The sequence below is a fragment of the Muntiacus reevesi genome, chromosome 10, assembly GCF_963930625.1.
Source record: "Muntiacus reevesi chromosome 10, mMunRee1.1, whole genome shotgun sequence".
NCBI lineage: Eukaryota > Metazoa > Chordata > Mammalia > Artiodactyla > Cervidae > Muntiacus > Muntiacus reevesi.
Genome location: NC_089258.1, coordinates 44,779,073 through 44,805,798, shown reverse-complemented (window position 1 = coordinate 44,805,798; position 26,726 = coordinate 44,779,073). Strand labels below are relative to the sequence as shown.

General features: G+C 54.8%; 1 protein-coding gene across 1 annotated transcript in view; it reads right to left on the bottom strand.

The window, feature by feature from the left end:
* Positions 1 to 15,029, bottom strand: part of MYOM2 (myomesin 2) — a 62,709-nt gene extending 47,680 nt beyond the window's left edge. The window contains exons 1-6 of the mRNA XM_065946933.1: positions 14,951 to 15,029; positions 9,196 to 9,316; positions 7,991 to 8,209; positions 5,011 to 5,173; positions 4,749 to 4,906; positions 3,364 to 3,456 (exon numbers count right to left, since the gene is read on the bottom strand). Coding sequence (XP_065803005.1) covers positions 3,364 to 3,456; positions 4,749 to 4,906; positions 5,011 to 5,173; positions 7,991 to 8,209; positions 9,196 to 9,305 — 743 coding nt within the window. The 5' untranslated portion in view covers positions 9,306 to 9,316; positions 14,951 to 15,029. The remainder of the gene's footprint in view (positions 1 to 3,363; positions 3,457 to 4,748; positions 4,907 to 5,010; positions 5,174 to 7,990; positions 8,210 to 9,195; positions 9,317 to 14,950) is intronic.
* Between the last annotated feature and the right edge of the window lie 11,697 nt (positions 15,030 to 26,726).

Here is a 26,726-nt window from a genome sequence, read left to right as displayed (position 1 = left end):
GCATGCAGGATGGAGTGTTCAGAGGGGACCGCGCCCCCCTTGAAATTTCGTTCACAGGTCACCTGGAGACCCGCACACCTAACCACAGCCAGGGGCCCCCAATCTCTCTCTCCTTTCCGAGGCTGCACCAGGGGAAGCCCGGAGTCTTAACTCAAGACTGTCAGAAGCCACACACAAGTGATGAAGAGGCAGAGAAGCTTCCTTTCTATCTGGATGACATCCGGGTCACACAGAGGCGGGTTCCTTCCATCTCAGTTGTTTCAAACGTCCGTGGGGCACTTTTGCATCCCAAAGCCTCCCCAGGCAAGAAACCTTATCTATTTTTTTTGGGGGGGGGGTCACTCCGAGTGGCATGTGGAACTTCCGCAGCCAGGGATCAAAGCCGTGCCCCCTGCAGCGGAAGCGCAGAGTCTTAACCACTGGATCACCAGGAAGTTCACCGTGGTCCGTTTGGTTTTACTTGAATATTTACTCATTGACTGGGCTGCACCAGGTCTCATCTGCGGCATGCGGGATCTTTGATTGTGGCATTCGAACTCCTAGTTGCAGCCCCTGGGATCTATTTTCCTGACCAGGGATCGAACCCAGGCTAGCATCATTGGGAGCGTGGGGTCTCAGCCACTGGACCACCAGGAAAGTCCCTTGTCTATTTTAAAAGAGGGGGAGACGAACGTTTAAGCAGGACATGAATTTCTTCTGGGTCATCAGGTCCCATGTCCTCAAACTCTAAGCAGTGTTGACATGGGATTTAAATTTTCACTCAAAGTAGAATTTGAATATCAAAGTCTAAAAATAAAGCGTGAGAAGAGGCCAGCCCTGGAGTCACCCTACAAGGAGTGGGGCGCGTTGGGGTCAGACTGAAACACAAGATGGCATGTTCTGAGCGCCTTTACCCAAAGACGGCGGCAGCATGAAAATTCTTTGCAGAAACAGAACTCACACTTTGAGTCCCAAGAGAAAGTCTTACAAGCGTGTAAAACCGTGTCAATTACAGCTTCAACTCGAACAGCACCGAAGGGGACCGAGCCTCCTTTTCGGCACTTCAAGAATCTGGCAGCAGCGGCCAAAAAATATTCATAGGAGCAAATTTGAGTGGGTAAGAGAAGGCGGGGCTGGCTCCCGCGGGGCGGCGAGGCGCGGGCGCATTCTCCCACACCTACCAGGCGCGGATCAGATGATGGCAGCTCAGCAGTTTGGAATGAACAGCTGAGTGCAGCTGTCGTGTGTGGGACCTCCCGGCCCTTCTTCAGGAGAATATGCTCATTTCAGCTGCTACGAATGTCCCCACATGGGTAAGAATACTGAGAGAAGCGTCAGCCTCGGGAATGTCCTTGTCCCCAGTTCCTTGGCTGCTTGCAAGCTGATGCCAACACCAAGTATATCTGAGGATCCCTGGGTATGCTAGGGCCTCACTGATTTAGTTCCCCTGGTTCAAAGCTTCTCTTATTCCCGATACACCATGAAAAGTTGCCTCACGAGGGTGAGTGGGACCTTTTCATACTTGAGAAGCGCTTCCCCAGGGGCTCCGATGATAAAGAATCCACCTGCAGTACAGGAGACCCAGGTGTTGTCCCTGGGTCGGGAAGATCCCCTGGAGGAGGGAAAGGCCACCCACTCCAGTATTCTTGCTGGAGAATCCCCATGGACAGAGGAGCCTGATGGGCTACAGTCCAGGGGGTCGCACAGAGTCGGACACACAACTGATTAACTAACACACACATACTTAAGAAAGGGAATTTGCTTCTCTTCAAAATAATGACTAAAATACAGCTTTGAAATGAAGCAGTTGCTCTCAAGCTCACCCCAAGCAGTCCTAGGGCACCCCAGGTGAGAAAAGTCACCTCAAATTAAAGCACTCTTCTAAACGGCCGCTGACTCCTCTCCCTGTTCATAAACTGCATGGTTCACTGCCTGTGGACATTTCCAGAAACTCTGGGGCTTGAAGGAACGTGGATGCCCGGCCCCCCACCATCCCCGAGCCGTCCACACCCCAGCGGACGGGGGACTGCCTGGCTTCGCCTTTCGCATCCACTCCATCACAAGCTCTCCTGCTCCACCCGTGAAACCTGTCCTCACCCCGCCGTCCACCTGCCCACGGGCCGCCACCTTCCCTACATTCCGGCCAAGCTGCCCATCCACCCTCCTGCCACTCGCAGCAGTGACGCTCGGGGACCCGTCAGGCCTGCAGGCCTGGCGCTTAGATGGCTTCTCCCCAAAGACCTGCCTCTTCAGTTCACACCCGACGCAGGGCCGGGCTGCGTCTGCATCTGGGCGCCCAGCACCGTCACCCTGGCCTGATACTCCTTTCCACACGGCTCACCTCCGTGTGCTAGACCTCCAGGTCAGGAAGCCAGCTTCTGGCGGCTTTATCCCAAGCCCCCAGACAGTGTGGGGCACACAGTATGTTCTCAGCCAACAGTGCCAGTGGGGCCTCAGCTTTACTTCAGAGAATCAAAGTCATGACTCAACACAGGCTTTAATCTTAACTGTAACCTGTTAGCCTCTGTCCTCGTTAACCTGCATAATGTTATGATCTTTTTGTAAAAAATAAAAGCTGTGTATTCAGAAAAGCAGAGAGAAAATGAACAGCAGAATTTCACTTTTTGTAAAAAAAAAAAATTGAAGTGCGCATGAGGGTGAGTGTTGGATAAGTGAAACAGCAGTGCTTAAGTGCTCCGGAATATGGACCCCAGACGCTGGAAACGGGTGAATGTCATTATCTTTTACTTAGCTGTATTTACTCTGTGTGTGTGCATACTTAGTCGCGTCAGTCGTGTCTGACTTTGCGACCCCATGGACTGGAGCCCGCTGGGCTCCTCTGTCCGTGGGATTCTCCAGCAAGAACACTGGAGTGGGCTGCCATGTGCTCCTCCAGGGGATCTTCCCAACCCAGGGATCGAACCTGTGTCTGTTAGGTCTCCTGCATTGGCAGGTGGGTTCTTTACCACCAACACCACCTGGGAAGCCCACCTGTATTTATTACATGTTTCCAATTTGTTGTGAGAAAAAAAAAAGTCACGTTTCCTTGAAGAGTGGAGCTTAGGGATTGTGGCCCAAACCTGGGAGAAGATTCAGCCCTGCTGGTGGGCGGGCGTGAGGCCCAGCTTTCCCCGTGGCCTCACACCTGGACTGGTCACCATTGTCCTTCGATAAACTGTTTAAACCACCTACTCCCTTTGTGCCCAAAGCAGAAGCCTGGGCAGAACTCTCGGGTCCACACCCTCAGCTGCCACCAGGGAGCCGGAGGGACGCTTGTGTCTCCTGCCAATAGTTAACTCAGAAACTAACAGAGCGCCATGTGGAACATGGCCTCTGCTCCCATGACGGGGGCCTGACCACCTGGGCAGGCGTCCCGGCACTTACCTGTTGATCTCCAGCGTGTGCACGCCGTACTTGCTGTCGATTCTGTACTTGCCCGGCTCCCCGGCCTGGCAGATCAAGCTGCCGTCTTTATACCTGAACAAGGGAAGCACCTGAGTGTGAAGGCAGGTGGAGGTTTGGCGCATGTCCCGACCTTGCTCGTTTTCCATCCCTGCCCCCGCCTGGCCCCACACTCACACACATGCGCGCGCGCACACACACACACGCACACACACGCGCGCATGCACACACACGTGTGCACACACACACACGCATCATTGCCCTGCTTCTGCCTGAGTCACCGCTCACATCTCAGGTGGATGGGCAGGGGGAGCAGCTTCAGGAAAGGTCCAGCACCCCTTCAACTGTTGAAGAGGGGGCAGCTCTCACTACACTCGGACGGCCTGGGCAACCCTCAACCTGCAACAGAGCGTGGGCCAAGACCCCCTGGAACTTTCTAGAAACTCAGGATACGTCATTCCAAGGAAAAAACGTAACCAAGGTTGGTTAGGCCCTGGTACAGCCTCTGGAAGTCACAGGGTCACCGGGACTCACATGGAGAGAGCCAAACACTCTGATCTCACCAGGACGAGGCTGGACCCGGTGGTCCCCCAGGACACAGGACCATGGTTCCCCAAGACCAAGGGCGGGCAGCCCCAGTCTCCTTAGCCCACCTGTCAAGCAGCCAGAGGAGCCAGGCAACGCTTGTCTCCTCTGCTGCCAAGAGACCCAACCCGGGACATGAGCAAAATGTCTTCTGTGGCCAGACAGACCCCAGGGACCCAGCATGCGCAAGTGGAAAGGAAATGGACAGATATGTCAACTTTAGCAATGCACATCAAAACCAAGTGTCGATGGACTTAGAGACTTCATCTGTCAGTATCTCAAGGCTTGAGGAACCCCACTGTAGGGCTCCAGGGCCTTGGAGTTTAGCGTCTCCATTGACACTAGTAAAAGCAGAACCGTGGGTGTCAACACTGGTCATTTCAGGAAACCTGGTTTTATTTTCCTTTATTGTATTTTCCTGGCTGCATTGTGCTGCTTGTAGGATCTTAGTTCCTCAACTAGGAGTGGAACCCCAGGCCCCGGGCAGTGAGAGCTCAGAGTCCTGACCAGGGGACCTCCAGGGAATTCCTGGGTTTTACATAACAAACCTCTGGACAATCAGTGGCTCAACTGCAGTGAAATGAAACCGCCTGCCCAGCACCCCCCCCACCCCCACCCCGGGCACGTTTACGGCTGCCTTTCCCTGTGGGTTTTGTGTGTGTTGGTCCCTGGAGCGGGTGCAGCTCCCTCCACTCGGACCTTTTCCATCCACCCAGGTGAGCCGAAGGTTGCGGAGCCTTCAAAGAGAAGCAGCCAGGCCGCCCTGAAGGGCGCCCACTCACCACTGCACCACGGGGGTGGGGAACCCCTGCACCGTGAAGCACAGCTTGACTGACATCCGCTCCCAGACGGTGTGTGAGCGCAGCCGCACCAGGATCTCGGGCGCCCGGCTTATTCGATCCTCGAACGAGTGCCGCTCCCAGGCCAGCCTGTCGTCCACCTGTCCGGGGTCCGGCACGGTCAGGGCCCCAGGGGTCACCCCGGTGCGCCCCAGGGTCCCGGAGCACCCCACCGCCCCCGGACGCCCCCAGTGCGCGCGCCTACCGCGTGGTGCAGGCCGTATCTGCCCGCGTGCTGCAGGGCCAGCCTGTCCAGATGGTCCCGGGCGTGGGTGCGGGCCACGTGCACATCCTCCTCCAGCTGGGCCAGCTCGCTCAGGTAGCGCTCCCGCTTGGCCTCCCCGTAGGCAGCCACCATCGACTGGTACCTGCGCGAGCCGCGGAGAAGGGGGCGCGCTGACCGCGGGCGGGGCCTGACCCCGCCTCCCCAGGATCTCCTAACCCGGCTTGTTCCTAGAGCTCCCCTCCGCTTGTTCCTCTCCACTCGCTTGTTCCCCTTGACTCGCTTGTTCCGCGAGCCCAGCGTCACACAAAACCCACTTGTCTCCCCCCAAGGCTTCCATGTTTGAGTGAATTTCAGACCCAGGTAAAGCCTTCTGGACTAGCAAATTCAGAGTAAAATAGTCTGTATTCCAGAGCACACAGTCGGCAGCTTCTCCATCTGTAGGGGCGGAGAAGTAAGGGGTCCATTCCTCCTGCCGAGGGCCACCTCCCGTGTGCCCACAGACAACCCCCGACACCCCGGCCCAGCAGGCATCTAGGCTCCGGGCTGGCTCCAGACACCCTGAACCTGGCTGCCGGCCTCCACTTCACTCCCGCGCAAGTGGCTCTGCGGGTCTGTGCTGGAGACAGCAGGGGCCTGCTAAGCGGGCTCCCAGAAACGGAGCCTTCTTGTCTGTAGGGATCCCAGGAGGTGACAGTCACAGCACTGATGGAGCTCTGCATGTGCCACAGACTGTCCTGACAAGATTGTCCCACTTTGACCTGTGTACAAACTCTACGAGTCCGGGGCTTGTTGATGGCACCACCAGCCCCTAGTGACTTATAATTGAACTGGAATCACCCCTTGCCCCAAATACCGCGACTCAGGACACTGACAAAGTGTCCCTGCTGGTCCCTGTCCAGGAGGCCAGGACCCCACCCTCCTGCGCCGAGTAATGTCAGTGTCTAAGCTTCTGCCCTAAGGGCACACCCCTTGGACAGCTGCGTGAGACTGGGAGGCCCACTTTGCCCAGGACAGACAGACAGGCATCAAAGGGACACAGCTAATCGGCTGTATCTTTCAGGACGACACGCCCAGACCCTTCAGAGCACACTGGTGCCGCCTTGGCTTTTAACTCGCATGAAGATCTCACAGCTTAACTCACACTGATGGAGCCACAATTTCATCTTTCACCCAAGACTGATTTGTCCTGTAGATTAAACTCCTATCTGCTTCAGGATGTAGGAATAAATATGTGCTTTCAGTAACACTTCAGGCCAACAAGAGCAGTAAATCATCACCAGGACTGGAATTCATCTAACTCCTCAAATCCCCTTCCATGGCCAGGACAGAGCGGGAATTGCTACAAAATCTCCATGAATTCTGGCTCAGCTCACCAAAACCTCCAGTTGTACTCAGGTTCACTTTGAAGGGAGGAAAGACCTTGTAGGATCTTTCACGCGGGAGATGTACATGTGGATTGTGAGGGTAAAATCCTGTGAAGGCCCTAAAAGCAGCACCCAAAGCCTGGGCGCTGGGCTTCGTGGAGGGCTGGCACAACCGTGACCTGTCTCCACTGCACCTGCCCAGACGGACGGGCTTCACCCTGAGCTCCAGGGACACAGTAAGATCATAATCAGTCACTGAGAATCAAAATACATTCTTGAGTCAGATTTGCTACTGCAAGAGAGAAGCTTCAAATGTTTTAGGAAAACTTCCAACAGCCAGAACTGTCACAAAAGTCATTTTTTGCTGAAACCACACGAGTCACGGTAACCGACTCCCTAACTGTTCAAATCAATACAAGCTTACTTTCCTCATCCATTTCACCTCAGGAAACTGAGGAATGGGAATTTATGGGACAAGGTCACCGCAAGTTATTAATATAACTGATGGTTCAAATAAAGATAAAGTGATAAGACTCTGGTCTTGTCACTTGCTGTGCCAAAACTGTAAGTAGAGTAGAACTCTTTCTGCAATAATCCAACATATAAAAACCCAATTTCTTAATGTACACATTTTGAATTGATTTTTTTACAAAATAAGTCTTCACTTGACAATAAAATTAATTTATAGGACAACATTCCCATAAGGCATTTAAAGATAATTCAAATTTTCAAAAATAAAGGCTAATCTTTTCAGCTATATAATATTTTCATTAAACAGATTCCTTAGTCATAGTGCAACTTTCCGACTGAAACATGTTGACGTAAATCCCATTTTTCCTTCTGGTTTTGAGTGTTTTAGAGATATAGACAGAAATTTCTAGAAATAAGTAGAAGGTGAGGAGGGAAAATAGAGCAGATACAAAGCATTCTCGAGATGCATAAGCACTCTGTTCTTAGAAGACTGGAGTCAGCTGACCACTGGCTTCTTGTGATCTGGGATAATTTTAAGCCGAGAGTTCTCAGTCGCCTGCCCACCCCCATTCCAGCAGCTTCTCCCCCGTGAGCTGAGCCAGTAGAAATGTGAAACACGAGGGTCCACAGACAGCCGGCTGGCAGCCTGGTCCCTCTCTGGAAGGTCCCCTGCTTGAGCGCAGGTCTCACAGCTGGCCTTTAGTAGCCTGAGAGGCTGTTGATAGAAATTTGAAAACTCCAATTCACACCTTTAGGTCTCGATGCTTCCAAGTGTGGCAGTCATGTTCCCTGGGTGGGGAAGTGTGTTTAGCGGGGAGGGGACAGAGGCCTGAGGCCAGTCCAGCTCTGTCGCGGAAAAGCAGACGTGGGTCCCCTGGACTGCAGCGCTGGACCCTGGACCTGAGGTTGCAGAAAAGCCACCCCGGTGGCTTCCTTGCAGGGACCAGTGGAGACGACAGGGTTGCAGAGCAAGACGGGCCGAAAGCGGCCGTTCGTGGCTTCTGCTGCAGCAGGAGCCCCCCCGCGTCTCCCAGGCCCCTCTAGCTCTGTCCCCGCTCTCTGACCGCACAGCCCCCAGTCCCGGGCTGGGACGCCGAGTGTGGCGGTGGGGGTTGGGGGGTTACCTGCGCTTCCTCTCCTGCGCCTCCTCTTCCAGCGCACTGCTCACCCTCTTGGCACACAGCCGGCAGGTGGTCCTGCCCAGGGTGGACTCCCCCAGAGTGGTCTCCCCAAGGGTGGTCTCTCCCAGGGTGGTCTCTCCCAGCGCCGCCCGGCTGGACTCCCTCTGCGAGGACGACTTCCGAGTGACGGATCGCTGCAAAGACGACTGGGCAGAAGCGCGCCTTGGTGCAGGAGAGAAGCGCAAACGTGTAGTCACAAACAGCATCACTCTTGCCATACCCCCAGCCTCTCCTTGGAATGTACGGGCGTCCACGCCTGCGGGCACACATGTGTGTACACACCTATTGGCTCGCATGTGCACACACACACCCATCCCCATGTGTGACCTCCGCCCCATCTGCCCGGGGCCAACCCCCAGGGGCGCCCCCTCTCCCCGGACTCAGATCCCTGCCACCCCCACCCCGCCCTCTGGGGCCAGCAGGTGCCCGCCAGGCCCTTCTGGCCTGAGGCCACAGTGATGTCTATCTTAAGAGATCTGAAGCTCCCCAAGGCTGCAGGGAGGGGCAGCGAATGTTTGGCTCTGTTTGTTCCTGGGATGGCAGCCGACCACAAGGGCCATGGGCAGCTCTAAATATAGGGGCCGTGGACCTGAGGCCAGAGCCCCGCTCAGTGTCCATCTCCTAAATTGTCGCCGCAGGAACTCACTGAAGCTGCTGCAGCTTGACACCAGCCCATCAGACAGAGAGCAATCTACCTTCTGCTACATTTGTCATTAATGTAGCAGCATCCTCTCTGAGATCAGCTTCCATTCAATCATCACTTTGCCCCTACACACCTCAGTCCCACCGGCCTTCCCTTCCACGAATTTCCTTCTCATGGTCCTTGCTTCTGGGTGAGCTTCTAGATTATAGTTCTGGAAGATGTGTGAAGGAAGGTCCCTGTCTCATGAGCTAAACCCGGGGCTCAGAGCCAATCTAAGAGGACCTGCTGGGACCTGCCAGGACCTGCCAGGATGTCATGCAGTAGCCCGACAGCTTTCTTTGCAGTTGGGTCAGCCACGCTCCCTGTCTGCTCTGGACATGGGCATTGGGGATCACAGCCATCCCTGAACCCCCAAACCAGTTCATCCCTGGGTTTCAGGAAGCCTCCAAGGTCAGACACAGTTCATACTCGAGATCGGCTGCCTCATCAGTGACTTTCGACTTACTTCTTTTTCGCTGCGTATTCATCCAGAAGGTACCGTGTTTGGATATTGCGGTAGGACTGGTCAAAGTGCTTGTGTCTCTTTTGGTAGAAGGGCACAGCGACAAGCGACATGTTGGCGACTCCTGCAGGGAAGAGCGACAGGCGGAGCTGAGGCCCTGCGTTTCCCCCGGCCAGGCTGCTGCAACGCCTGCACGGAAATCAGCTCCAACTAACTCAACCCTGGCTAAAAGAAGGGAACAAAAGGAAGATTCTATAAGAGGAAATAGTGTTGGACACCTATTAGGTTCCCCGGCACCTGACTGCATTTCTTGTTTGAGTCCATAAAAAATCGGAAGACTGAGCTACACTTTCCACTTAATTAATAAACTCACGACCTAGTTCGTTCAGGCAACATGGAAAGCAATGTGAGTGATAAGGATAAAAATAATTGAAGCACAGGTCAAAGAAGTACACAAGCGCTTAGAACACGAGCAAGGAGGAGACACAGCAGAGGGAGGTGCGAAGCCCTCCGGGAAGCAGCCCCACTGGCAGCGGCCAGCGGCCCCCAAGAAGGCGCCTTTTTGAGAGGAGCCTCTCTGGGTGGGGAGATGACAGCGGCCGCAGGGCGGGTGAGGGCGTCCCTGGAGCAAGGCAAGGCAGGACAAAGGGTCGCAGGGTCCCAACAAGAGAGCTTCCACTCTGCAAAGACCTCGGCCATGGGTGGAGGGTTCGGCATCTCCCAGGGGCTGAAGTCACTCCTGATTGAAGGGGCCTTGAGAAAGGATCGTGTCTCCAGGACACCCGCAGGCCCACCCCTCCAACAGCCTGGCCTGCTCACGGGCGACCTGTCAGCTCACTTCATGGGAGGAGCAGGCCTCAAAGTCTGCGGGGTGCAGGAAAGTGAGCATGTTTCAGCTAAATCCTCCCCAAACAAGAAGTCTGCTAGAGCAGTGGTCCCCAACCTTTTTGGCACCAGGGACCAGTTTTGAGGAGGACAGTTTTCCCACAGACTGGAGGGGGCAGGGTTGGGATGATTCAAGTGCATTAGATATATCGTGCTCTTTATTCCTATGATAAGCTCCTCAGATAATCAAGCATTAGATCCCAGAGACAGGGCCCCCCCTGCGGCGAGGACGTGGGGGTCTGAGACAGGGCGTGTTAGCAGCGTGTGCTGCACGTGCCCGCCAAGCCGGTAGCCCACTGGCTTCCCAGCTGCCTGCCTCTCTGAGGGGTGCAGACAGCATCCCCCAGGCCCTGTGGTTGCTGACCTCCAGGCAGAGGGGCTCAAGGACCCCCCAAACCCCAGTCCACTCTCATTGTCTGTGTTCAAACTGTGATCTGGCCCAGAGCATAGCCCACGGGACAGGATGAAAGCCGAGGGGCAAGTGCGGGGTCCTGCCTGCGGCGGTCCCCCAGTCCGCACCGCCACCCACACTCCTGAGCGGAGGCTAGGAAGCCTTCCAAACGCAGGGTTTGTTCCTCTCCTGTGACTCACAATCAGGTCCCTTTAGACTGTGATCTCCCAGAATCACAGAACTGCAGAGCTCAGAAAGGTCGTTGGGGGTTAGCCTTGGGGTGGATGGGCAGGTGCCCCCGTGGCCAGAGAGGAGGCTGATTTCCTAGACGCAAACAGAAATGACCTATGTGCATGCAGAAGCATACAGAAGCACACAGAAGACCCGGTCCAGATGCCACCAGACTGCTCTTCCTGGGCCTTTTATACTTTTCTACACTAACTCATCTCCAAATTCCCTCCTAAAGACCAACTAGTCAACCAATGACCACGGATCCCTGGGGTCCGGCGTGTGGCACGTGGTGTATGTCTGACTGTAAACACACAACAGAAAGTTCCACCTGAGGGAGCCAATGCAGATGCAGATGCTCCATCCCACCCAGCTCTGAAGAGGCGCCAATGCTGAGGTCAAGTGCGCAGGTTCCAACACCCGCAGCCCTCTGCGTGGCCTTGGCGCTCTTGTCCTGTCTCTAACCCGGACCTCCGACTGAACGTACACAGCGCGGGCACCACGCTCCCCAGGGAGGAACGCACACCAACACCAGTGGCCATCTGGGCCTGGCACACCAGTGTCTGCTGTTGTCAAGCTTAATTCTGTAGGCAGGACGGGGTATCTGAAAGCATGTGCTTATCATTTTAATATGTGCAGATCCCTCAACTGCATCCCTGGGATTCTCCAGACTCAGAGCGAATCTTCAAGGAAAGCTTCCCCTCTAATAAGGCACACATTACATCTGGAAACGGGCCACTGAGTCCTTGTGTTGGGGGCCAGGGGTCATCACTCGGAGCCAGTTCCGCCTCCGAGACGCCGTCTCCCATCGACCCTGCACTCGTGGGGAAGAGTCCTAAGCAGAGGAGCCCAGGACGCCCCGCAGCTGCTGTTGCACCGGTGTCCCGTCCCATCGTGATGTGCACATGTCTCTGCTGAGACACCCATCAAATCTGTCGCCTTTCTTGGCAGAGGGAAGAGTCCAAAAACGGCCAAGGTGACAGGAGAGAGTAAGCTGTCAGGACGCATTCAGAGTGTGGCAGCGAGCGCCCCAAAGAGGCAGCCCCCCTTGGCGGGACCCCGGTCCTGTTCAGAGCCAGCGCCCCGCGGGCTCTACGTGCGGGGGCACCCGGCCCGTGGTGGGCTGACGTGTGGCTGGTGAGTCCGCACGGGCGAGCCCTCTGCAGCGATGGGGACACAGGGCTGGAGTGGAGTGCCCGCACTTCCCCTGCTCTGACTGTGGACTTGCCCGAGATGCGTCCCGGAGGACACCGGGGGCCTGGCAGTACCCAGCCCCCAGCCCCCACGCTTCTCCACTCACTGAGTAGACATCCTGCCCAGAGATCCAGGAGGCTCCCCTGCATCCACCCCGCCCACAGCGGGCACACCTGCCCATGCCAGCCAAGCCTGGACCCCGGCCTGTTGCATCTCAAGGATGGAGAGGACTTAGGGATGCCTGCTCCAGGCTGGCAGTGAACTTCCACCTTTGTGCATGCAACCCCTGCCGGCGGGACTGCCACACAGCCAGAGCCCATGCCAGGCCCCGCGTGGGCGCTGCTCGGTGGGCCTCAGATTCTAGAACCTGCCCAACTGTGCCCGTCCCCGCCCACTCGGGGCCTGTCAACAGTGGGAGGATGCCTGTGGAAGCAAGCCCTGCAGGCCCAGCGCCTGCTCCAGAGTTGCAGCCACAAGGTCTCAGGGGACCACAGGGACATAGCCAGTTGCCCTATGGGGACCCCGCAAGAGGAGGGGGTGATGGGCCATCTCCACAGACCTTCCTCCGCTTTCTCCTCTTTAGGAAAACAATCCCCCCACTGACCCCTCAGCCGCGCCCAGCACAGCTTAGGGGAGTGAGTCCCGGGGGAGGGGGCACTGGGGCCAGATCCCAGCTCTAACCTGGCCGCCCACCCGGGTCAGTGTCCTTCACGGAGAAAAAAAGGGGCTGGAGGAGGAAGAAGGGGACATCGGGCACACCAGCGGGCCGGCTCTGTGACCCCTAGAGACAATACCCCACTCTGACCAGTCAACCGTGGACAAAGCACAGGGGTTTCGGCGTTTTCAACTGTGAGTGAATTTACGCAACTTGAGCTTCGTCATCTCCTTCTGTCCCGGTTTGAGTCTCGACCTTTCCTGCGAGGAAACCGTCTCAGGTGATGAAAATAAGCCTCCTGCTCACTGGCTCCCGGCAACAGAGCCCAGCGTCTGTCTGACCCGGAACCGCCCGCTCTCCACCCACGGGTGCTCCTGACACGTTTGGGGACCGTGACCCCGAAATGAAACGCGAGCCTGTCCTCCGGCGCAGGGACGTGCTTCTGTGAGAGGCTCGGCCCTGGTCCCGTCCTCGCGCACGGACCGGAGTCATCACCTGTGTCCCCAGAAGGGCTTTAATCTGTGGAAACGTGTCCATTTACTTCCATGTAGTAAAAGAAAGTGTCGTTTGTGCCGCTAAAGAGGTCAGAGTCCACGGGCACACCAGGTGAGAGCGCCTCCAGAGAAGCAGAGCACACAGCTGCCCCCACCCCGCGGAGCCCCCCACCCTGCAGAGCCGCCCCCACCGCGGGGAGCCAGCCCCCACCCCATGGGAGCCGCCCCTACCCCGCGGAGCCACCCCCCACCCCGCGGAGCCGCCCCCACCGCAGGGAACCAGACCCCACCCCGCGGAGCCAGCCCCCCCAAACCCAGGGAGCCGCTCCCCCCCACCCAGGGAGCCGCTCCCCCACCCTGCAGAGCCGCCCCCCACCCCGCGGAGCCCCCCCCCACCCCGGGGAGCCGCCCCCCCACCCTGCAGAGCCGCCCCCACCGCGGGGAGCCAGCCCCCACCCCGCAGAGCCGTCCCCCACCCCGCGGAGCTGGCCCCCCACCCCGCGGAGCCGCCCCCCAACCCGGGTTCCCAAGACACGCACTGCTCTGCCTGAGGCTTTCCGGACTACTCAGCCCAGAAGTCAGTATAATAGAGCACAGAGCAGCCCTTCAAATCCTCACCCCGCGAGGCAGCCTGACGCCTAGTGTCTGGCTGCCAGTTTTTCAAGTGTTCCCCAAATAGCCTCTGAGCCCCGGGACTGAATGTCTTAGCAGTTCCCTCCTTGCTGCCGCAGTCCCTGGCTCCCCAGGAGCTGGTCCATGCTGCCCCGGTGCTTAAGCAGGATCAAATTAGACGGAGAAACAGGATAAGGCGCTGCTTCCTGGACAGGAGCACGGCCCTCTCCAGCAGCCCAGCGGCCTGCCGCATTTTTCATAAATGAAAAGAGCTAGAAACAAAGGAGATTATCCAGAGATTTCATCCCACAAACTTTACCCACCAGTTTCCTTGTCTCCATAAGAACACATGGACCAAGTTCCCCAGTTCAGCGTTAGCTTCACACAGATGCCCTGCAGGTACGACCCAGCCTCAGTCTAGGACAGAGCTCTAAATGAGCTTTGCCCAGAGTGCTCTTGGAAGTCTGTGTTACCGTTGCATTCTTCAGGGCAGGACCTTAGATCCAGAGGTGGGGAGAGCTCAGCATTTCTGGGTTCTTTGCTGGCGCCGTGTGGCCTGCAGGACCCTCCCTGGCCAGGACCAGGGCTCGAGCCCAAGTCCTCCCATGGGATTCCCACCGCTGAGCCCCCACCTTCCTGCCTCACCACTCCTCCTACCACCCCTGACCTCCCGGGTGCAGGCTTCCAACCCCACTGCCCTCCTCAGGGGCAGCGTTTCAAGAGCATGCCCAGCACTCAGGCTCTCTCAGGGGAACCGAGGGAGAATCGTGCAGGCTTGTAACACACAGAAGAGCACGGGGGCAGCCTGCTGCCGTGACAGGTGCTCTTGGAAACAGTGACGAGGAGCACGGAGCTGTCCCCTCCCCGAGACGCTGCAGTCAGGTCAGAGCGGAATGGCCCTGGGTTCTCTCTTTCTCTCAAGAAAATATCCAGCTTCATTTCACACCACTTCAGATCTGCCCTGTCCTGCCAGAGGCTGTCATTTCTGAGGCTCCAGAAAATTGCAGACATCCATCAACTGACTGGGCAACCTGGAGATGCTGCAAAATCCAGGCTAAGGTACGAGGGCTGGGACGGGCTCAGAAGCGCCTAATGGCACAGAAAGTTTCAAATCCCGGCACAGAAACTCCAAGTTCAACTCCAAGTCCTGGCTGACATTTGTCTGCGCAGAGTGGACTGCTCTGGTTCACGTTTCTCCCCCTGACACCCACTGGGAGTCTGAGTGCGGTGAGCTCCTACCCACACCTCCGTCCTCCCTGCCCAGCCTGCCGCGAGCGAGGGAGAGAAGAGGAGACTCACCGCAGGAGAGGGTGGCCGAGGGGAGAGGGCTCACAGGGCTGCAGGCTCTGCTGGGGCAGCCAAGCACGACTCCCTCCTGATGCCCAGCTGCGGTCCATTTATGGCCGAGGAGATGCTATTTATAGACCCTGGGACGCCTGGCCCCACGGGGCTACCTGTGTCATAAATCATTAGCCTGAACTCATGACGGAAAAAGTCCAATTCAAGTCGGAAAAATGGAAACCTTGAGAGCACCCACCTGCACTCCCCAGGTGAACCTTTCACACCCAGGAAACTGAGGCACCTGACCCAGAAAAGGAGCATGGGCCCGACCCCCTGCCGCCTGCCCTCCCCCCACCAGCTTCCCTCTGCTCAGGGGTCCACAGATCTATTCCAGCAGTTTTCAGCTAAAGTGTCCCTGGTTCATGAACGGACACCCCTAGACAGCTCTCTCACAGAGAGTGGACTGCAGCAAACACTGAACCGTTTGGACTCCAAACCCCGAGAAGGCTCTGAGCCGTGCGTGCAGGGAGGTGGCCTTGGCGGGGACAGGGGAGGTTCTGGCTGGGTTTTTAAGTTTATTTCAGAGACGACTCCGGCTGGGAATTTCACCCCAGGTTTCATCCGGGGGTTAATTTACCCAGAACTTCCACCTAAAAGAAGACCCATGCCTAGTCGGCAAGTTACGTCTTATTTATAGTTATTACCACAGGCGTGCGTGGCATCTCACCCGCCCAGATGACTGCAGGGTGCCCGTCGTTTCGTGCGGCCCGAGTCAAAATATAAATAACACACGACTGGCACGATCGAGCCCCGGCTGCCACCTGGCACCCATCGCTGAGAGGAGGGGCGGCAGGAGACCCCTGTCTCCGAGGCTCCCCAGCCGGGGACCCCCATCTCCGAGGCCCCCCAGCCAGGGACCCCCATCTCCGAGGCCCCACCCAGCCACAGCGCCAGCCCCCAGGCAGATGGCCATGTCCCCATCTGCTGAGTGCTAAGGATTTCTCGAAGTTATAGCACAGGGCCAACATTGATGCTCAGTTCAGAGAAACCTGTTTGAATGTTTGAAAAAAGTAGCATAATATTCTAAGATATTTTGTTAATTTCCATATATTCTGTCTCAGAAAGCAGCAAAAGAAATCTTTCAACACAGTTTAGGGAACAGGTGTCCAGCTGGCCAGACGTTTGTGACTGTCTTACGTTGCGGAGGATGAAGGCCCATTGAAAGGAGGCTCGAGGCTTTGGCAAGAGTGGGAGGCCCAGGGCCAGTTGTGGTGGCACCGGGCATGCATGTCACCCTTCACCTCTGCAGGGGTTCCCCACCGGCAGACGCTGTGAGCAGGGGCCCTGGAGAGCTGGCCCCGAGCCCCAGAACCCAGCTCTTCCCCCAGGCGGGTCCCCCCTCTGCTGCTGAAGGCCTCGCTTCTCAATGAAGAACGTGATCCTGATATTCTTACCACAGCTCACTGGAGCTGACCCCCGCTGGGCCCGTCCTGACTCTGGAGAGTGGGCGCACACCCTGCAGATGCCACACGACGGGGGGCAGGGATCAGTGCCCATCACACCCCCGTGCATCCCATTCCCGTCACGTTGCTGGCCAGCCTGCGTGGGGTCTGCAGGCTTTCCCCTCGGGCTCTGCCTCCTGGACTCTGCACCCTGCACCTCATCCTCGGGACACAACCATCCACGAGGCCGCTGCTCCACTGACGCAGGCGTGTCCTGGAAGAGTTCCACAAATACCTTTCCCAGGGACCCCCTGCTGGTCCAGTGCAGGGGGCCACTGCTCACACTCGCTGGGTCTTCTCCCTCAGGTAGCGAAGCTGAGGGCTTCCCTATCCCATTTTCTACTTTGCTCATCACATTGAGCTTATAAAGGCACAAGTCACAAACTTGCTTCCTCTGACAGCAAAACTGCTGGTTTCTGAAGAAATCATGGCCAAAAACCTCCCAAATTTGATGAGAAACTTTAATCAATAGATCCATCGACATTGCTTCCAGCAGTGTATACATATACCTAATTACCACCAGGAGTTAAAAAGCTCCTGTTCAAAAAACTAAGATCATGGTATCTGGCCCCATCACTTCATGGCAAATTGATAGGGAAACAATGGAAACAGTGACAGATGTTATTTTCTTGGGCCCCAAAATCACTGCAGACAGTGACTGCAGCCATGAAATTAAAAGATGCCTGCTCCTTGGAAGAATAGCTATGAAAAGCCTAAAGTGAAAGTGAAATTGCTCAGTCATGTCCGACTCTTTGCGATCCCACAGACTGTAGCCTACCAGGCTCCTCTGTCCATGGGATTTTCCAGGCAAGAGTACTAGAGTGGGTTGCCATTTCTTTCTCCAGAGGATATTCCCGACCCAGGGATCAAACTTGGGTCTCCCACATAGTTGGCAGACGCTTTACTGTCTGAGCCACCTAGACAGCATATTAAAAAGCAGAGACATCATTTTGCCAACAAAGATCCATCTAGTCAAAGCTATTGTTTTTCCAGTAGTCATGTATGGATGTGAGAGTTGGACCACAAAGAAGGCTGAGTGCCAAAGAACTGATGCTTTCAAATTATGCTGCTGGAGAAGATTCTTGAGAGTCCCTTGGACACCAAAGAGATCAAACCAGTCAATCCTAAAGGAAATCAACCCTAAATATTCATTGCAAGGACTGATTCTAAAGCTGAAACTCCAATCCTTTAGCCACCTGATGCAAAGAGCTGACTCAAAGACCCTGATGGTGGGAAAGGTTGAGGGCAGGAGGAGAAAGGGACAACAGAAGTTGGATGGCATCACTGACTCAATGGACATGAGTTTGAGCAAACTCTGGGAGATGGTGAAAGACAAGGAAGCCTGCTGTGCTGTGGTCCATGGGGTCACAAAGAGTCAAACATGACTGAACAGCTGAAAAACAGCAACAAAAGTACTGCTGGGATTGACATTACTACAGAATCAAAACCTCAGTGAATATTGGAGATACAAAAATAGAACATAAGCAAGATAAAATACAGTGAGGGAAAAGATGGGGAAAAATAAGAGCCTCCAAGAACTGCAGGATGACCTGAGGCAGGTAATATATGTGGTCCCACGGGAGTCATCAGGGCCCCCAAGGGAGGGGCTGGACCAAAAAAAATACCTGAAGAAATAACCAGCACGATGTTTCTAAATTTGCTAAAACTCTGAGCCCATGGATGTAAGAAATTCAACAGACATCAAGGTCAAGAAACATGTACAGAACAGACTTTTAGACTCTGTGGGAGAAGGCGAGGGTGGGATGTTCTGAGAGAACAGCATTGAAACAAGTATACTATCAAGGGTGAAACAGATCCCCAGCCCAAGTTGGATGCATGAGACAAGTGCTCGGGGCTGGTGCACTGGGAAGACCCAGAGGGATAGGATGGAGGGGGAGGCGGGAGGGGGGATCAGGATGGGGAACACGTGTGGGTCCATGGCTGATTCATGTCAATGTATGGCAAAAACCACTACAATAAAAATTTAAAAATAAGTAAATAAATAAAAAGTAACATGAACGAAGCTACAGCCAGTCAAGTGGTAATCCAGGTGCTCAGAGCCAGCAGTTATGATTACCAGGATGGCTTCAAAGGACACGTTCTGCACAGAGAGATGAAGCTGAGAAGGGCTTTTCATAGAAACAGTGCAAAGGAGAGTCTTCAGCCAAAAAAAAAAGCAACTTTCAGAAATGAAGGTGACTCCCCCATGCACACACAGAGCTGGGGTGCTATGAGTGGGAAACTGGGGGGGACCCCCAAGAGGTGCCCCTGCCTCAGACCCGGGGTGTCAGCAGAGCCTGGGGGCCCTGGTCTCACCAGTAACCAGGCAGCATGAGCCACCCCCCCAACCTATCAGGCTGGGGCCAGAGGGACCTGATCCAAACACAACCCACACAGACTCCGCCACCTCCTTCTCCACCGGGCCAGCTGATTCTGCACACGGGGCCCCCGCCCTGCTCCCCGCCTCCCAGGACTCAGTCCCCTCCCAGGTGCTCAGAGGGTGCAGGCGCCGCCCCAGCCCCGCCGCTCCCCTCCTCACCCCCCAGCCCACCCCCTCAGCCCCGGCGTCCTTGCGGTGCCCCCCCAGCCCCCACGTGCTCTGCCGGCCTCGCCCTCCCCCGCTCCCGGCCGCACGTGGCCACATTCCCCATTTATCCACTTTCCACCGCCCTTGGGCCTCTCTGTCCACCTTCCACTCCCGTCACGTCACTCACCAGAATAGCCCGCAGTCCCCCAACCCCGTGTCACTGCCTCCAGGGGCTGTGACCCGCCACCTCTGCCACCGTCTGACCCCAGGGACCACCTCCTTGAGATGCCGTGAAGAGACATCGCAGCTGCCCTGGGGCAGGACCCACAGCCCCTCTCTCCCCACCTCTGCCCCCCTTACCCCGCGGATGCCCCGCCTGGGAGCAAGCGCTGGGGGGACGGGTACCCGATGTGGACACCCGTCCTCGTCTACAGAGTGGATGCAGCAGCAACCTCCGTGAGATGAAGACTGAGCTCAGGCCGGCTCTGCTCCCGTGGGTCTCCGTGTCCAGCGGTGCCCCCTCCACGAGCAGCACAAGGCAGGGACCCTGGGTGCCTCCGCCAGGCCCACCTGGCCCTGCACAGCCCTCCTTGACACCCCCTCCATGCCTCTGTCCCCCTCCAGGGCAGAGCTGGGCCCTTCTGCCCAAATCACCACTGTCTGCACCCACACATACCCTGGCCTCCCCAGGCCCCATCCCAAGCGACAGCCTCGGGCTGCAAATCTGAGCCATCCATCACCCCAACCTCTGAGAGCCCGTCACGCCTTAAAGACTAGTGTGCTGATGTCCGCCTGGCTGCAGCGTCCCAGCTGGAAGGCCCCAGGCTGCCCCCTCCTTCTGCTCAGCTAACCCCGTCCAGATTCCACCTCAAGCTCGTTTTCGGGTGCCACTCCCTGACCCCTTCTAAGTCAGGTTCCTCTGTCATGTCCCCTGAGAGACCTCATCGTGGTTGGTAAACATACATGTGCGGTAACCGGGGCGATGGCCTGACCGGTCCATCTACCCTCCAGCCTCTGAGCACCAGGTACCCAGCTGGCCATGAAAACAGCTCCAGGCTGCAGGGAAAGCACACTCAACAAAGAGGTGATTCCTGATGAACGCACGGAACTAGCTAACAGGCCTCCTTCAACGTTAGCAAGACACGGAGGAGTGACCCGACCCGCGCTCTCCCTGGCATCAAAGAGCGGGTGCCTGGAGCATTCCTCAGTGTCTCTGTAATGGAGCCCAGAGTTTTTCCATATTTTGTAAATCGGAACTAATCCTAGGAAACCTGGCACCAGCTCCCGGCCACGTCTCTGCAGGGTCATGTGTACATTCTGTTCAGCGTGACCTCCACTGCGTCCCTCCCCAACACGGGGGTGTCGGAGCCCCTGGGGCCACGGGGGGCCTGCAGCCCAGCTCCCCCAGGGAGCTGACGTTTCCTGACTCGGGAGGTTCTTCCCAACCAGCTAGAGAATAAAAGTTGTCTCGGCAAGTAGAAAACCCAGAGAGGCCCACAGACCCACGTGGCAGGGGAAGGGCTGCCCTGAAGTGGGTTACGGTTGTCAAGGCAACCACAGATTTCCACGTCTTGGAAAAGCTGGAAATTATATTCAATCCTGAATGCAGTTTTCGTGGTTGTGTTTTTAAGCTGAGAACTGCCATCTGACCAGCAGAACTGTACCCTTGGGCCTTTCTCCTACCCCACCGTCCCCAGCACCCGAGGACTCCCCCTGGGACGGAAGCTGGTTGGCAGCTGCGCCCTCCCTCTGACCAAATCGGGCCTCCGCATTGTCTCAGCTCCATAAAGACGTGTTTACTAACCGGGAGAGCATGGACTTTGTCCTGCGGATTCTATTTACAGGTTTGTTTACAGATATGGGCCTCAATTAATGGGAAGTTTATCTCCACCCTGTCACTAAATAATCACAGCAGGGCCAGAGGAGGTGAGAGCTGCCCGGGGCACCCTGAGCCCGTTGTCAAGGGCACTGGCGGCCGGCCTGGTTTTCCTGTCTGCTAATCTGCGGCTGAAGCTGCGTGCCCTGGGCACAGGCTCCGCCGCCCGGGACTTGGCTTCCCGGTGGGAGAGCGAGACGCGGATTAGATGGTCCTTGTCTAAGCCCCGATCCGCCGTGACTTCAGTGCTGAACGGCAGCACCCAGGGAAGGGAGTGCAGCCCCCGCGAATAGGGTCCCCAGCGGCCAGGCCCGGAACAGGATCCAGGAAACAGGAACCAGAGCCCAGGACGCGCCTGCCAAGAGGAGTGCAATCCGTAAGCGCCTGATGGCCTGGAGATCACCAAGCTCACCGCGCATCGTGCTTTGAAAATAGCGGTTGTCACAAAACAGAGCGGGTAGCAGGAGCGCTCAGTTGGCAGGGCCGGTGTCCTGTGCGTGGCGGGAGCCGGCAATGAGCCCCAGTCCCAGGGTGGATGCGGGGGGCAGAGACGGGCCCAGCCTCAGAGGACCCCCAGAGCCAGACAGCACTGGCTGCCACCCCCCGGCCCTTTGCTGCCCCCCGCAAACGCGGAAACAGACCCAGACAGGCCGAAGGCTGACAGCGGGACTTCTGGGCCACTTCCTGTTCTAAACCTCCCCTCATGTCCATCTGTCCATCTGTCTGTCCCACCAGCTGTCTCTCTGAAGCACGCTGACCACAGCACCCTAATTACAACCAGCATACGCTCACCCCACGAATGGGGACCCAGAGCCATGAGGGGGCCCAGACCTGCCCCATGAAAATGAAACACTTTAGAGGCACACTCAGTGAGGATGACGTTTTTCTCCAAAAGACTCTTATTTTCCCCTTCCAGCCGAATGTGGAGTTGAGCTCATGGAGCTTTGCTGTCTCTCCCGTGAGCTCCTGCACTTTATTTTTCATGCCTGTGAAGAGCTGTCACAGATTCACCTCGTTCGACTTGAGCTTCCCATGGTGCTCTTCCTGAGACGGTTCCCTTCGTCATCACAGACTATTATATAGAGAAGACGCTGACCCGCTGCTGAACCCGACCCGCTGCTGAAATAGCCCAAGTTCAAGCAACGGCTGTTTACATAAAATTCTAATTTTTGCCAATTAGGAATGAAACTGCAGACCACAGTGCCTAGGATCTAAGAGTACTCAGTTACTCATAAATTAAAAGACGACCATCCGAAGTCTAATTTGGCAATGATTTTAGAAATTTGAGCAAATTATTTTCAAAAGTGTGCATAAATAAAACTATTGCTATTCTACCCCAGGAGAGGCGTAAACCATGTCTCATTCCCTTTTTGTCTTAAACAACTATCCCTGGGGCTGGCAAAAACAGATGCTTGATAAATATTCCTTGATTTGGTTGTTTAGAAGAAAATTAAATGAACTGAATTAAGAGATGTGGTCAAGGCAGGAGTGGAACCTGCTTTAATCCTGTGAAAATTAAAGACACAAGTATCAACTCCTGACTTGTTAGAGGTACAAATGAAATAATGTTAAAGTATAAAAAAGTAACAACATATAGACATCATTATTATTTGTGTCAACATATAGACATCATCCATTACTTCATTCTAGTTTATAAATTCAACATTATGTTTGACTATTGATTATCTGCAGATTATCAAATACTCCTTGAGCCCAAGATTTCTTGAACATTTTAATCAAACTTTTTGGACCCTCATGTGCCCTTTAAAATATCCCAAACAGTTCTTAGTGACATGGGTTGCGTCTACCTATATTTACCACACGAGAAATTTAGTTCACTTTAAGGTAACGAAACCTATTATATGTTAACACAAATAACATATTTACATAAAATAAATATATTTTTAAAACAGAAAATAGAGTGGCACTTCTTTATATTTTTAAGACTCTCTCTGACCAAAATCACTGCAGATAGTGATTGCAGTCATGAAACCAAAAGACGCTTACTCCTTGGAAGGAAAGTTATGACCAACCTAGAAAGCATATTAAAAAGCAGAGACATTACTTTGCCAACAAAGGTCCGTCTAGTCAAGGCTATGGTTTTTCCAGTGGTCATGTATGGATGTGAGAGCTGGACTATAAAGAAAGCTGAGCACTGAAGAATTGATGTTTTTGACCTGTGGTGTTGGAGAAGACTCTTGAGAGTCCCTTGGGCTGCAAGGAGATCCAACCAGTCCATCCTAAAGGAAATCAGTCCTCGGTGTTCATTGAAACGACTGATGCTGAAGCTGAAACTCCAATACTTTGCCCACCTGATGCGAAGAGCTGACTCATTTGAAAAGACCCTGATGCTGGGAAAGATTGATGGTGGAAGGATAAGGGGATGACAGAGGATGAGCTGGCTGGATGGCATCACTGACTCAATGGACATAAAGTTTGAGTAAGCTCCGGGTGTTGGTGATGGACAGGGAGGCCTGGCGTGCTGTGGTTCACGGGGTCACAAAGAGTCGGAGACGACTGAGCGACCGAACTGAACCGACGTTTGGTTTAAGAAAATCAGCTGGGGCTGCGTTCCTGCATTCAGGTTGTTGCAGTCTGTTTCTTGGCTGGAATGTGTGGGAAAGATTCAGGCTCTCGTGTGTACGCAGTGCAGGAGAGGGCACTCTTCACGGCCTTCTCAGAAGTGAATAGTTTTTTCTTTTACTGCAGTCAGATGCTCTCTGGTAATTTCTCAAAGCTTCTTTACAGCAGGGAACCTGGAATCACAGCCACCACCTTCCACACCTGTCACATCCTGTGATCTCTCCTGCGGCTTGGACACACCATCTACACCCACACACTTTGTGACATCCTATGTTGGCCATTCGGAAAATAAGAGTTCCCTGAATTTACACAGATCTTCCAAATTCCATCATACAGGAGCAAAAGCTCATACTGTTGATACAACCACCAATCTCATCAGTGTTATGAGAATGATTCTTGATGCCCAGGCTCTGTAAGCGGCATCAGAAACCTCCGGGTGACTCTGGACCATGCTCAGAAGTGCTAAAGCCGCGAACCATCCACTGAAATGTTGAACAAGTGCATATTCAACTTGCATCCACTGGAGGGCACACCAAGCCGGCAGAACTATCCAAAAATTACCAGTCCTTCAAGAAATTCAAACGCATTTTCTAAGAAAGAGGAAAAACACTAAATGCAAATTTAAATAATTGTGTTACCAATAATCTTTTTCAGTGTTGAAACAAATTATAATAATCCTAACACGGCTCCAGCTAATCACAGTAATTTTATCTAAACAAAAACATATCAGGGTAAAAAAAGCTCCAAGTTGAGTAACGTAAGGTTAATTATTTATAGTAACTCTTACACTGAAAATATGTATTTTAAAAAATCTGAAGATGTGTGTGCATGTGTGTGTTCACACACCGGGACAGTTAATTTTATGTGTCAACTCAGCTAAGCTGTGGCACCTAGATATTTGGTCAAACACCCACACAGCTGTTCCTGTGAAGGTCCTTTCTGGAAAGGATTAAGATTTAATCTGTGGGCTCGAGGGAAGCGGATTATCGACAGCGTGGGTGGGCCTTGCCCGATCAGTTGATGGCCCCCACAGGGAAAGACCGAGGTCCCAGAAAGAGGATTCTGTCAGCAGACCATCTTCAGACCCCAACTGCAACCCTCGCCGGGGTTCCGCCGCCACAGATCTGAGGCTTGCTGGCCTGCAGTGGTGTCAGCTGGTTTCCTACCCTAGCTTGGCTCTTACGCTGATTTCCTGTGTTACCTCCTGTTGGTTCTGCTGACCGGCCCTGGGAGCCACGGGGGCCTTTCGAAGCCCACACCCGCCCCCAGCCCCTACACCGTGCATCTCCCCTGGGCAGGCACTGTGCGTGCTTGTGTCCAAACGCCAGAGCCCCGGCCCGCAGAGGCCACAGTAGGCCAGGACCCAGGGGGCCCACGGGAACACACTGGTGCTGGCTGCATTCTGGGGGCTGGAACGGGGCTGGGCTGCAGTCTTGGACACGGTGATGGAGGAGGGGAGGGCCAGGTCAGAAGAAATTGACATCTTTTCTCAATGTTAGATGAACTTGTGGTTGCAAATGTTAGCATTTCTGAGAGCCTTCCACTTAAGGTTCCTGATTTCTTATATTCTGAATGCTAGATATAACTTCTCTGGCCTCTTTAATAACTCTGGGCTGTTATTTGGGATTTTCCTAAAGGTGCCTGCTACAGCAGGACTCCTCATTTTTTCACCCCTTAGGGTTGCTTTCACACACCACAGTACACATGCATGAAGGGGCAAATTGTGTTTCATGTTATGATCAGAAACGTGCATCGCTGGAGGATTTAATTTGTCCTGGGGTGTGTGTCACCTTTGAAAGTAGAGATGCATGTCAGTCCTTTAATTAGCAACCATCTACTGTGTGAATTCACTTTAAATAATATTGGATGTACATAAAGGTTTCACAAGTATCTTCTGTGCCCTGTCCTATGTTATAGTAGCTGTATAATTTAGAACCTTCTGATCTTTCCCCAATGCTTTGGCCACCTCATGCGAAGAGCTGACTCATTGGAAAAGACCCTGATGCTGGGAGGGATTGGGGGCAGGAGGAGAAGGGGACAACAGAGGATGAGATGGCTGGATGGCATCACCGACTCAATGGGCATGAGTCTGAGTAAACTCCGGGAGTTGGTGATGGACAGAGAGGCCTAGCGTGCTGTGATTCATGGGGTCGCAAAGAGTCGGACATGACTGAGCAACTGAACTGAACCGAACTGACTTTTCCCCAATTCAACGTGCTGAGTATTTAGTTCACTCTAGGCTCTGAAGTGTAATGTCTGCAGCTGTCCACGAGATGGCGGCAGCGCTGCCCGTCACAGTCTGGGCTCAGGTCTGGGAGACCCTGGAATCGTCCAGTCTCAGGTCTGACAGGAGGCCTGCGCGTTTACCCCTGCTGGGTCTGCAGCGAGAGTCACAGTTCAGAAATTCAGGGGGTGCAGTAGACTCGGGGTGCTGTGAATTACGGCCCAAACCGGAAGAAACTGAACAAAAGGGTCACCCACTTGAGAGTTAAGCAAGTGAGGCTCCAAGGACGAGCAGGTTTGTAGAGACACATGGGAGCGGGTATAAATCATCTTTCTAAGCAGAACAGCAGCAGCGGCCGGCTGCCCTGTGACAGCCCGTCTGCCGGTGACCCTGCCTGGGTTCTCTGCCTCCAGGGCTGCGTCCGTTGTGTTAAATGGACTTGCCTCTGCGACGGATGGCTTCAATTGTCACCTCCGTGGGCCTCGGGGCCAGTCTGATGTCAGATTAAGCAGTGTTTCCGGGCGTATCTGGGAGGCATCATCCCACCCACTGTGTGGACCGAGCAGGGTGGATGCGTCTCTCTGCCTTTCTGCCCGCGCCCAGCCTCTGCCCTGAGCTCCCCGGGTTCCCGACCCTGGCGCTCAGACCGGGGTCTGCCCAGCAGCACCCCACTCAGGCCCCGGGCTGCACCATCGGCCGCATTGGCCACCAGCTCACGGAGGGCTCGTCGCCGGCTCTTAAGCTTCCAGCCTCGTGTGAGCAAACACCTTATGAAGGATCTTTCTAGAAACAGATATAGATACATATATGCTAAGTAGTTTCAGTTGTGTCCAACTCTTTTCGACCCCATGGACTGTAGCCCACCAGGCTCCTCTGTCCCTGGAATTCTCTAGGCAAGGATACTGGAGCAGGTTGCCATGCTCTCCTCCATGGGATGGAATCCGTGCCTCCTGCAGCTCCTGCACTGCAGGCAGGAAGCCCCAGGTATATGTGTATACACAGACACAGATGTGCATCTATGTGTCTGTATTGATATCAACATCATCTGTCCATCCATTCATCTATTTACTTACCTATCTATC